Source organism: Psammomys obesus, unplaced genomic scaffold (assembly GCF_907164565.1).
Source record: "Psammomys obesus unplaced genomic scaffold, mPsaObe1.curated_primary_1811, whole genome shotgun sequence".
Taxonomy (NCBI): domain Eukaryota; kingdom Metazoa; phylum Chordata; class Mammalia; order Rodentia; family Muridae; genus Psammomys; species Psammomys obesus.
Window position 1 is genome coordinate 22430310 of NW_026596095.1, and position 12635 is coordinate 22442944.

General features: G+C 44.2%; 1 protein-coding gene across 1 annotated transcript in view; it reads left to right on the top strand.

The window, feature by feature from the left end:
- The first annotated feature begins 1457 nt into the window (after positions 1-1457).
- The window catches only part of Slc9b2 (solute carrier family 9 member B2), a 31395-nt gene continuing 20217 nt past the window's right edge, over positions 1458-12635 (top strand). The window contains exons 1-3 of the mRNA XM_055628325.1: positions 1458-1544; positions 9563-9697; positions 10701-10881. Coding sequence (XP_055484300.1) covers positions 9608-9697; positions 10701-10881 — 271 coding nt within the window. The 5' untranslated portion in view covers positions 1458-1544; positions 9563-9607. The remainder of the gene's footprint in view (positions 1545-9562; positions 9698-10700; positions 10882-12635) is intronic.

Consider the following 12635-nt stretch of genomic DNA (forward strand, 5'->3'; position numbering starts at 1 on the left):
GTTTGTCCCAGAAGGGGACAATGGACTGCCTCTAGATAGAGGAGACAGACAGGGCACAAAGGAAAACAGCAGTTTATAAAGGTACAAGGGGAAACTCTTATTAGGGTGAGATGTTTAATTTTAATTGGGCATGTTAATTAGGTGAGCCAAAAGGAGCTTTTGAGTGCTGGACTTCAACACTTTGATAGCTGGGCCTTGGTAGTCAGCCTCAGAAGGAGCAAGTGGCCAGACAAGGGAATGGACCTAGCTTTAGGAATGTAATCTAATGGTTTTTAGCAAAGCAGAGGGGATGGAAGAGAAGGGCTGCCAGAGCTATGCTCACCATGCTGGAGCCAGCCAGTCTCTTTAGGAGTGGAGAATAATGAGCTACTGTGTATTGCGAGCAGGAACACACACAGTTAAAAACAAACGAGTTCCTTTAAACACAGTGAATTCTACGCGATAGAATCTACCAGCAAGAGACTAAATTCAGTTACTTCTGTCAGAGCTCAGATATTACAAGCAATGAAACCAGTATGAATCCAGCTAAAAAGTTCAATGTTTTCCACTCATGCCAATCACATAAAGAGACATATCAAATGAACATCACATGACCAACAGAGGAAAAAGGAAAATATGCCTTAGTCGTGCAGGAAGAGGAAGCTAATGAGAACGGAAATTTTTGTAAGTTTTAGAAAATGAGTCCGCTTTAGGAAAAGAATCATTTAATTGCCTCTGAGCAAAGGTACTGATTGCAGCCTAGGTCCATTCCTAGGATGGGCTGGAGGAGCCAGCTGTCATTTCTGCCTGGCATAGAAATTTCCTTGATACACCCGCATGCCTGAAACCCAAGCCTGAACTCAGCGCTTTGCTGGAGGAGTGAAACCAGGTAAGGTGAGAGAAATTGTGCTTGGATGTGCCCACAACCCCTGCTCCTACTCGGGTGTGTCCTTCTCCTGGGTGTTTTTCATCCTTTTAGCTCTAGTGTTGAAAATCTACATTAAAAATTTCGTAACAAACTTTAACTTCTTTAAAAGAAAAGAAAAAAAGGGGGGAGGAGGCTTGAGGAGGAGGAAGACACCGAACTGGAAGTCAGAAATAATAAAGTAAATGGCTGATGGGAGGGTTACAGTGAAGCAACACAGCGAGAGGCTCACAGTGATAGACGCTGCTCCGAGGTTTCACTCCATCACCTGAAGGAGAGAATCCTGCCTCTCCACGGTGGCTGAGAAGACACTGCGCGTCCTGGAGGTGGCGTGGGTTCCCAGAATTTAGGAGAGTCGGGAACAGTGAGGCTGCCGGCGCCCAGCCTCGGAGGGAGGGCGACCCAGGCTGCGGAAAGCCAGACGCTTGGGCCTGGGTCTCCTTCCGGCTGAGCACGGGGCTCCGCGCCCCGCCCCGCCCCGCCCCGCCCCACCCCACCCTGCGCCGCTGGACCTCCCTGTGATCCGCAGCCCCGAGCCGCAGCACCGCCCCAACCTAGCACAGCATCGCTACCACAGACCGAGGCCTGGTTCCCAGTCAACAGAAGCCGGGTGGCCTGTGCTGGAGACTGCCTCAATGATGTAAGTAGCGCCGAGCAAACAATCCACAGACATAGCGGGGTGTGTGTGTGTGTGTCTGTGTGTGTGTGTGTGTGTGTGTGTGTGTGTGTGTGTCTGTGTGTGTGTGTGTGTCTGATTTTGTCTTAGCTTTCAGGGTTTTTGGCCTGGGTAGCTCCTCATCGTGCTAAGAATCTTCAGGTCTGCACACTGGACAGTATTATATCTGCTCAGAACACTTGACCTGTGGCTCTTTCACTTGCCAGGTATCAGCTTCTTGTTTCACTCTTGTTCCAGACTCCTGTGAGATTTGTTTCGCCAAAATATTAATGGCGAGAAGCTTAAGCCTCCCAGCACGAAAGCAGCACCAGCTACAGGCTGGAGCAAGTGCCTGGCACAGGACTGTTTACCCTAAAAGACCTGTTCCTCTGAAATGCTTAGCCGGCACTGCCTTCTCATGGATGCTGGCTACTGGTTTTCTCTAAGTCCTGAACGAAGACTTTCAGTTCAGCACACACGTTCATGTCTTTGAGCCAAGCAGGCACAGGCCAGGACAGGAAATACAAACGTGAACTCCATACAGTCTCCACCCTACACGAGTTCAGAATGCAGAGTGTACCTAAACAAGAAGTTAGCTCCTTAGCACCTGGGCTGCTCTAGGGATTGTGGGCAGAAGTGCCTCCCCCAACAATCATTAGTCAAGAAAATGTCCCACACAGACCAATCCGATGGAAGCATTTTTTTTTTATTGATTTTCCTCTTCCCAGATGACTCTAGCTTGTGTCAAGTTGACAAAAATCTAACTAACCAAGTGACCAAGGAATGTCATATATTCTCTGCCTTCAGAAATCTTTAGGATTACAACCCATCAACTATGTTCTCAGCACTTTCAGAGTATCCACAAAAGGCCTTAAGAATGAACCAGAGTAGCTGGGTATAGCGGCCCATGACCTTTTATCCCAACATTTGGGAGGCAGAGACTGGTGGACCAGGCCAGCCTGGTCTACATAGTGAGTTTCAAGATAGACAGAGCAATCTCACATAGTGAGACCATGTCTCAAAAAATCAAACAATCAGCCAGAGGTAGGTCCTGGGTCCTGGGTCCTGGGTTCTGGGTCTTATATGCAAAGTTTCTCTGTGAATGTGGACTATAACAGTTACCTGTTTCTTGCATGAATTCTTGTCCTCCCCACGGCAGAAAACTGAACACATTCCACAGCTTTTCTTCCTGTTGAGATTGGGTATAGATCTACAGATAAGTAAATGATGTCCCTGAGTCTTCAAAGGACAAGGACAAGGCCATCTTCCTGCTTTTTTTTTTTTTATGCTTTCTGTTGACAAGGAAGGTCCTGGTGATGGCAGTATCAGTCTTCAGAACTGCTGGTGTTGAGGGCCCTTGCATCTTGAGACTTGCAGACTCAAGTCTTGCGGTGTTAAATCCTCAACTTTTTGCTTGACAGGAGGCAGCTGGGGCGTTGGGGGTGGGGAGGGGGGTCACTGAGGATCAGGTCTGTAACCCTAAGTCTTCGAGGAGGCTGAGGCAATAGAACAAAAATTTGAGGCCAGTGTGGGCTACCTCGTGAGACCATGTTTCAAAACTTAGCCTGAGGGAGGTGGTTGAACCTTGTCCTGGTTACTTTTCTATTGCTGTGATAAGACACCATGGTCCAAGAAAACTCACAGAAGAAAGAGGTGTTGGAGGCACTTACAGTTTCAGAGGGATTAAATGGGAAATCATTGTGACGGGAAACGGGGCAGCAGGCAAGTGGGCAGGCACTGGAAGAGAAGCTGAGAACTCTCCCCCGGAAATACACTAAAGGGGCAGAGAGACACACTGGAAATGGCATGCGGTTTTGAAACCTCAAAGCCAGCCCTTACTGACACACCTCCTAATCCTTCCTACACAGTTCTGCTAACTGCAGACCCAGTATGCAAATATATGAGCCTACAGAGTTCATTCACATTCAAACCACCACAAATATATTCATGTCCTGTGCAGACTGCTGCCAGATCCCACCTTCTCTAGTGACAGCTACGGCGGTGTTCTTGAATTTCACACACCCTGTGGAAACTCCTGCCTGTGGCAAAAATAGAACATTTCTTAATGGTCAGATGCTAGTATTCTAGGGCTCATTGTTGAGGGCCCAGACTAGACCCTGCTTTGAAAGCCCTTCAAAAACCTCAGGATTATCTAGTTCGCTTTGTAGCATATTTTTCTGCTTAAAATACCTGAAGTGATTTCTTGTTTGTGCATGGACCCTAGAATCATCTAAGCCTAAACTCCTGTTGTTTTTCGTTTTTATTTATTTATTTTTGTTTTGTTGTTATATGGGAAGTGACACTATGGGGTTAGGTGTGGAAACCATTTCCCTGGACTGCTCACATTTTGTACCTTGCTATGTCCTAGTTAATACGGCACAGCGTGAACCTTCACTTCACACAGGATCCTTTCTCCTGCAATTTCTTTGTCTGGAATGATCTGTTCCAGTTCCTTTACAAATGACTTCATCTTTCAAGGTCTGAGTCCAGCATCTCATGACTCCCCTCCCCCATTCCCCTACCCCCCGTGTTTTGACCTCTGGTTCCCCATCAAGGATTTTACAATGTGTCAAGAAGCTAGATAGATGTTGACCAAAAATGTTTCAACACTGCTTCTTACCTGAAGTTCTCAGACCTAATTCTGCAGCAAATTCTGTAGCAAACCTGTTGTAGTTGCCAAAATGTTTTGGCTGTCGTAGCAGGATTTATTTATTTATTTAATCAAAACTCTTGAAAATGACAGATTTCTTTTTCCTCACAGAGCACGATGTCTGAGGGTTTATTCAGTAGCTCAGTCCTGTCAGGGCTCTAGGTTGCTGTCTAGATTAGACAGTTTTGACTTTTTCTCCGTGCATGATGGAAGGCTGGCTGCTAAGCTTCCAAGACACATGGAAACTTGATCAACCAAAGCTTTCCCCCAACACAAATGGACACTAAAAAACAAAAAGTTGAGGGTTTTTTTCCCTCTTTTATTAATCATTGGCATGAACCCTTCATAGCCCTAGACCAAAATCTGAAAGAGTTATGTTAGAGACACTGATGCAGACCAGTCTTGGCTGTATCACCAGCACCAATCGAGAGATCCACTGTGGTATTTGAACAAGTAGCTTTTAGCCATGCAGTAAGCCATATCTATAACACATGTTGGACCCCAAATCTAAAACTAAGGTGTTAAATTCGCAATTAAAAGTGTTGTCCTTGGAAAGAATATAGAATAGAGAGAAGCAAGAGTTGGGTCCCTCTTAACTTTGGATTTATCTTCTTATATTTATATGTTGTTAGTGTTTTACATCCTAAAGAGTCCACAAAATCACCAGGGCAATAAACCAAATAGCACAACAGATGCTTTCCTTTGTTAGCTTGGCCTCATGTGGTTACACGCCTGGAACTCTCAGAGAAGGTCATTCACCGCAAAGGGAAACATTCTTAGTCATTTCAGCAACTCTCAAGGAAAGTTTTAACCTCCTCTATGTCTGGGTCTGAACTCCTAATTGCTGAGGAGGGAACTTTTTGAGGTGTGAACATTAAACTGGCGTTGATAAGCAGAACCAAGAACTGGAATATTTGTTCTACCTAGAAACTCCATATGGGAGCCTGGTATATTGGCACACTGTGGAGAGTCAGGCAGGATGCTAGATGCAGGGCTGGCTAGCTGGAGCTATAAAAGGGAGAGCTTCCTTGAAACAAAGAAGAAGCCGGGCTTGGTAGCACACGCCTGTATTCCCAGCACTCAGAGGAGGCAGAGGCAGGCTGATTGCTATGAGTTCAAGGTCAGCCCAATCTACAAAAGGAGTCCAGGACAGCCAAGGCTACACAGAGAAACCCTGCCTGGAAAAAAACAAAAAAAACAAAAACAAAACACAAAGAAGAAAAAACAAACAAAATGTTGCAGGAGTCTGAGAACCTCCTGTTCCAACCCTTAAATGGGTGAACGCCAAATGTAGGAGACTGTCATTACTATAATCATTGAAGGATACTTAATGAGCAGCCATGGCAATGAACTTTTAAATGTATACATACAGCACATAGAGTATTCCAACAGTTAGTCCACACATGCTACTATAGTTCTATAGTTCTAGAGGCAGGAAGTTCCAAGGTTACAGTTCTTAAAGAGTTGGTGTCTGGGGGCTGGAGAGCTGGCTCAGAGGTTAAGAGCGCTGTCTGCTCTTCCAGAGGTCCTGAGTTCAATTCCCAGCAACCACATGGTGGCTCACAACCATCTATAATAAGATCTGGTGCCCTCTTCTGGCCTGCAGGTGTACATGCAAATATAGTGCTCATATGTAAAATAAAGAAATAAATCTTAAAAAAAAAAAAAAAAAAAAAAGAGTTGGTGTCTGGTAAGACCTTGCTCTTAATTTACAACTTCATCCTCATGCAGAAGGATAGAGGAGCAATACCACCTGACATTGCAGAACAGAAAAAGCTGTTCTTTCATCCTATTTTTTATACACACAGATGCACAGACAGAAAGACATACACACACACATTGTTTTTTCAAGACAGAGTTTCCCTGTGTAGCCTTGGCTGACCTGGACTAGCTTTGTAGAACAGACTGGCCTACAAACTCACAGAGACCCACCTGCCTCTGCCTCCTGAGTGCTGGTATTAAAGGTGTGCACCACTATGGCCAGCCACACACACATCTGAGACAGGTCCATAGACTAGAACTGGTCCTAGCACTCTTTATGTAGACCAGGCTGGTCTTAAACTCACAAAGATCTGCTGGCCTCTGCCTCCTGCTAGGATTAAAGGTGTGTTCTAGCTGGGTGTGCATCTTTAACCCCAGCACCAGGCAGATTCTGAGTTCTAGACTAGCCTTGAATACAGAGGGAGTTCTAGGACAGCCAGGGCTAAACAGAGAAACCTTGTCTCAAACAAACAAACATTTGTGTCACCATGCCCAGCCCTTCAACCACTTTTTAAAGAGCACCATTCCACTTGAGAGAGTAGATCATTTTGCAAAGTGACTTAACCTTTTCCCAGGAATCTACATCACTTACTGACATCCCTTTTGGATTAAGCTCCAAAATGTGAGCTTTGGAGAAATAGATGCATTACAAATAATATCAAACAACATATGCAACTTCTCAATAAGATTCCCCCATCAAACACTGTCCTGTCCATACCACAGGCAAGCAATGCAATGGTTAATCTTGATTGTCAACTATTGGGTTGAAAATTAGGACAGTAGAAAATGGGGGTCTAACCCAATGAACTGATTACTTGCTTGATGAGGTCATAAAATTATGGCATTATTAAGAGGTAGCTAAAAACATGAGATAGGGGTTCTTTAAAGGATGCAGGCCATTGGGATGTATCCATACATCCCAATACTTTGGCCAGTTTTTGTATATTCATATTCTCATTCTCTCTCTCTGTGTATGTGTGTGTGTGTGTTATTCTCCTGAACCCTGTCTTGACTATACTCTCCAGTTTGTTTGGGATCTTTCTCTTCTTCCTAGTTGCTATACAGGAACTTGTATTCAGCCTTTCAAGCAGAATGATGTTTGTGAAACCATGAGCTGGAGTAAATCCTTCCTCCTTTATGCTGTTTGTGTCTGATGTTTTGGTACAACAAGAAAAGCAGCTACAGAGAGCATGGCCTGTGAGCTGTGAAACGCTAAGCTTTAGGATGCACACAGATCTGCCTTTCAGATAGGCTTAGTTTATTCACACAAACTCTCCTTAGAATGCCATGCTAATATAAAGGTTACAGTAATCTTGTGTAAATAGACGTCTCAACCAGAGGGGAGCGGTTGGTTGAGCAGAAAAACTGCTGCAAGGTTCCACTGGCAAATTATCTCTGCTTACAACACTTCCAGAGATTACAGGCTCCATCCTTGTGTGCCCAGAAATCCATCAGCTGTGGTGGGCTGGATGATGGCACTGCTGGACATCCCAGAAGGTTCCTGAGAGCACTGACTAGCACCTAGCACTGACAGGCAGCCTGTGTGGGAAGCCGGAACCACAGCACACGGAGGCCAGTCTCAAAGTCCTCTTGATGATGGGCACCATTGCAGGGGCTTGAAATACAGTGTTTCCGGAGCACAGCAGCTGGGCTCCCTAGAAACCACTGTCTAGTTTTAGTTCTTAAACTCGTTGTTTTCCATGCATGGTTCTCACCATGTGTTAGCTTGTGGGCATTTTGCACATTTTCACATAAATATTTTTCTGCTTTGTTCACAGTCAAAACGTGATGGGTTCACACTGTAAATATTTTTCTCCTTTTACAACAATAACGTTCATTATGTCAAAACCTGTTTGCATTCATTTTGTCAAAACAAATTCTTAGTTCAAAACAACATGTCATGTTTTCAACATAGTTTCCAGGTCACATGAAAATGGTTTCACTTATGTTCCTATCATTAACTAAGGTAACAAATAAGAAAGTAAACTGTCTTGGGGGTAGAGAGATGACTTAACATTAGGAGTCTGTACTGTTCTTCCTGAGGACCTTAGTTGGGTTCCATCTGATCAAGAATGGGCCCCATAAACTTATATATTTGAATGCTTGGTCCTCATTTAGTAGAACTGTTTGAGAAAGATGAGGAGGAGTGGCCTTTTGGGAGGAGGTGTATCACTGGGGGTGGGCTGTGAGGTTTCAAAAAGCCCACACCAGAACCAGCTCTTCTCTCTGTCTGAACCTTGCGGATCTGGTGTGAATTCTCATCTACTCTTTCAGCCCCATCCTGCCTGCTGTGGCCCTCCCTCCCCATCATGGACTCACCCTCTGAGACTGTAAGCAAGCCCTCAATTAAATGTTGTCTGGGTCACGGTGTTTCATTGCATCAACAGAACTGTAACTCAGGTTCCCAGCACCCAGATCGGGTGGCTCACAACTGTAGGTAATTCCAACTCTGTAGGATCTAGCCTCCTCTTCTGACCTCCATGGACACCTGCACCCTTGAACACAAACTGGCATTCATACACACAATTTAAAACAAAATCTTAAAAGTAAAGAAGGTGAGCAGTCCCGCCCACACAGAGATCTTTCAACTGAAAGAAACACTTTTGGCAATGAGGCATTTGCAACTTTGTAGGTCTTCCCTGTCCGTTTAAATAGCACAGGAAATACTTTTAAGCATTTAGGCTGGTTTTTAAAATTAAGTTGAAGAATGGGAGGCTTTTTAACAAATACCTGATGGTAAGGTATACTTATAGACACTTTTCACAGTCCAGGTCACTTCCCTGTGGAGAAAGACAAAGATGCTGCAGGTTCACTGTCGTCTGTTCCATTTGATTTAAGGATTTTGTTTCATTTGAGCCCATATTCCTGTCTTAGAAATATTTGAAAACTGTTGCAAAAGATCCCTAAGCACTTCCTTGCCTGCTCTGAAAACCACAAAAACAGAAAGTGATCTCAAATTGTGGCAAGTAGAATTAAGCTATCAAAAAAAAAATTACAGAATATATCCAAGAAAATTATTATAGCCAAGGCAAACTATATAATTTTCTTCTCCAAAGCTTTAAAATTGCCCAGATTCTTTTCTAAAGGTATTCGAAGTTTCACATGGGAAAATCTTACTGCAGCAATTGTAGCATTACAGAAATATAGACAAGGCAGGAATAAGCGACTCTCCTCTTTCAGAAAATAATGGGTTTGGAAGAGGTTACCTCTGGTGACTCATTCCGGATGTCAACACTGGAAAGTTACCTGAGCAGTCCTGCCTGGGGAGTCAGCCCATTAGTTAGGGCAATCTAGAAGTGATATTGCTCAGCGTTTCAAAGCATAATCAGCAAGGAACGATGGGAAAGGAATTAAGATGTGATAGGCCACCAAGGGCTTATTTCAAGAGCAGCCAAAAACTAGGTAAGCAATGAAGATAAATATGTAGGGCATTAAAAAAAAAAAAAAAAAAAAACCAGCGATACAAAGGTGAGAAGCCTGAGTTACTGTGGGTCTACCTCAGGGTCTAAGAAAAGGAAAAAGTGAATTTACTCATCTGCTGCCAACAGTTTTCAATTGTTACTGTGTCCATGCTGTGTTTCCTCCAAACCAGACCGTGTCCCTCATCCCCAAGTCATCGTCTTTGAAACTGTAAGACATGGAGGATGAAGACAGGACAGTCGAATGTCAGTATTCAAAGCCATCCGCTGGAACAAGTCCCATGGCTTCCGTGCATGAAGACCTGCAGGTAACATCTCCAACCAAAGGCAGGAAATCCCAGCTGTTTCCTAAAGTACATGACTGTTTGTTTCCAAGCTGAGAGAACTGTTTCTCCTCAGCCTTTACCACTCAACTAACAATTCTCCCAGAAGGGCCAGCTGACCCACTCCTGAAATGCCAGCACTCAGAGGAGTGACGCAAAAATACTCTGAGTGTATGGCCAGCCTGAGTGACCTGCTAAGACCTTGTCTTAAAAAAAAAAAGAAAGAAAGAATAAAAATTCTCATCATGCTTAATCCCCGCATTCACATAGATCAGGGTAGATAATGTCTTACAGCTTCCCAGCTAAGGTTGTTGGCAGCTGGCTCTACCTGAGGTTGGCAAATAGCCTACAAAACGCTTTGTGCCCCTGGCATAAGCCCTTAGGACAGTGGTTCTCAACCTTCCTAATGCTCTGTAATACAGTTTCTTATGTTGTGGTGACCCACAACCATAAAATTATTTCCATTGCTGCTCCATTACTGTAATTGTGCTACTGTGATGAATCATAATGTAAATATCTGTGTTTCCCAATGGTCTTGCGTGATTCCTGTGAAAAGGTGGCTCAACTCCCAAAGGGGTCGTGACGCACAGGTTGAGAGCCACTTTCATAGGAGAATTCTGTGTGCTTGCCTCCTTTGCTCTCTTTCCCTCTCTCTTTCCCTCCTCCCCTTTCTTGAATCACTATGGTATATTCACCTGCTATTGTATTGAATTATATCTTAACTATACTAATTTAGGGGCGAGGTACGTACCTTCATGTTTACATGACACGAGAGTTTAAAAGTTTAAAAACAGGTACTCATTGTTAACTATTCTTCAACAGTTCTTGTTTTAAGCACAAGCTGACTCACTAGTAATGAAGCTGTATGTTTCTTTATATGGCATTATCCTACATTCTAATAAAGGCAATTTGATTTGAAATGCGATAAGCCAATAGCTAACAGATGTATGAAAACACAGTTTTAAAGATTTAATTTTTTTAAGTACAGGAGGAGAGAGTCATGAACCTCAAAGCTGTAGATGCAAATGAGCCAACAGAAGGCAGTAACCTGCTGAACAGCAGTGAGAAAAAGCCACAGGAATCACCAACGGAACCCAATAGCTTGCAGCGACTGAGGCGGATACTGGCTTGCCCTCCTCACGGCTTGCTGGGAAGAGTGGTAACAAATGGTGTGTATATGGCAGGGATGAACTCAGAAAAAGAACATCAAAGATGGCTGGAGAGATGGCTCAGAGGTTAAGAGCACTGACTTCCAAAGGTCCTGAGTTCAATTCCCAACAGCCACATGGTGGCTCAAAACCACCTAATAGTGAAATCTGGTGCCCTCTTCTGGTGTGCAGACTCACATGCAGGTACAATACTGTATAAATAATAAATAAATATATCTTTAAAAAAACATTAAAGATGAAGTCACAGTGAGAGTTTCCAAAACCATATGGTTAAAAGGACAAGAAGAAATGTACTTAGATTAAAACTGCTGGGCAGAGCGGCTGACAATCATGGCTTTCTCTGCTCCACATGGTCATTCCGGGTGGGGTTGAAAAGCTCCACCCTATCAAACTGTGACTTGAGAGGGGTCTGTGGTCACCACATCTGAGCCAGTCGAAAGAGCAGAACCTCCTCTATTTCTGGGTAATTTCACACAGTCACTGTAAGGCTCGATGGGGACACTTGGCTGTAGATGTCTCGTTCCCAGAGAAGCATTATGTAGGTGTCAACATTACAGGCTGGCTGATCTCCAGCCGTGCTCTGTTTACACTTCTAATCAAATCCTGTTACTCCACACGGAAGAGTACTGGTCTGCAGTGCAACCATTTCTTTGTGATGGGGGAGGGAGAAGGGTTTCTCCTGACGTTTTTGGATATTATTTCAGTTGTGGAGGTAACCTCAAGTATGTTAGAAATCTGATGACAGCACAGATGTTCAAAGTCAGTGATCAACTTTTTGTTCACAAAGGTGTGTGTGTGTGTGTGTGTGTGTGTGTCTCTGTGTGTGTGTGTGTCTGTGTGTGTCTGTGTATCTTTGTGTCTGTGTCTATGTCTGTGTCTGTGTCTGTGTCTGTGTCTGTGTCTGTGTCTGTGTAGTTCAGGATCCTGATTCTCCTGCCTCAGCCTCTCCGGTGCTGGGATTGCTGGCCTACACCACCCACCCAGCGTGGCCTAAGTCTTTAGAGCTGTACTTCAGAAGGGAGCTCTCCCAGAGATTTTCACTCAGGACAATGAAAACAAGTAAAATATGTTATACTTTAGGTGGTGAATGTTTTTACTGGAAAAGTAAGATTCTGATTCAGTATGGAAAAACCATTTTTAAACCATTAGGAACACAGAAACTAGCTCTCAAAACATGACCCAGCTGAAGAGGCTGCACAGAATTTGACACCTCTTCTTTCCTTTACTCTATTTTTTTAAACTCTTACCACTGAAAATATGACACATATCGAGTTAAAATATAATAAAAGCAGAAAGCGATTGCCTGAGGAATATGTAGAAATGACTAATTTTGAGGAATCATTTTTATTGTTACCTTTTTTAGCATTTTGTGGCATTGAATGCTTCTGGATGTGTGTAGTGTGCGTGTGAGGGAAAGCCCGAGGTTGGTGTTGAGTCTTCCTCCATCACGCTTTATTTATACGTTGGGGCTGGGTGCTGTACTCTGCATGACTTGGGTCCTGGAACCCTGACTGGGGATTGACCTGACTGGGGTGTGGCAAGGGAATGAAAAGCCGAGCTCGGGTGGAGAAGCTGCAGCACCTGAGATGTTCAGCATGCTTATCATGTACAGCTGCACGTGGAGGAGGGCTTACTACATACGGATACATAAGGAGTGGGGGTTGTTACAACCAGCTGAACAGGAGGCAGGCTTAGCTAACCGCCGTGGGAGCAGCCTCTGGAGGGCGCAGTCTTCGAGCTGTGAGCACCCAGGG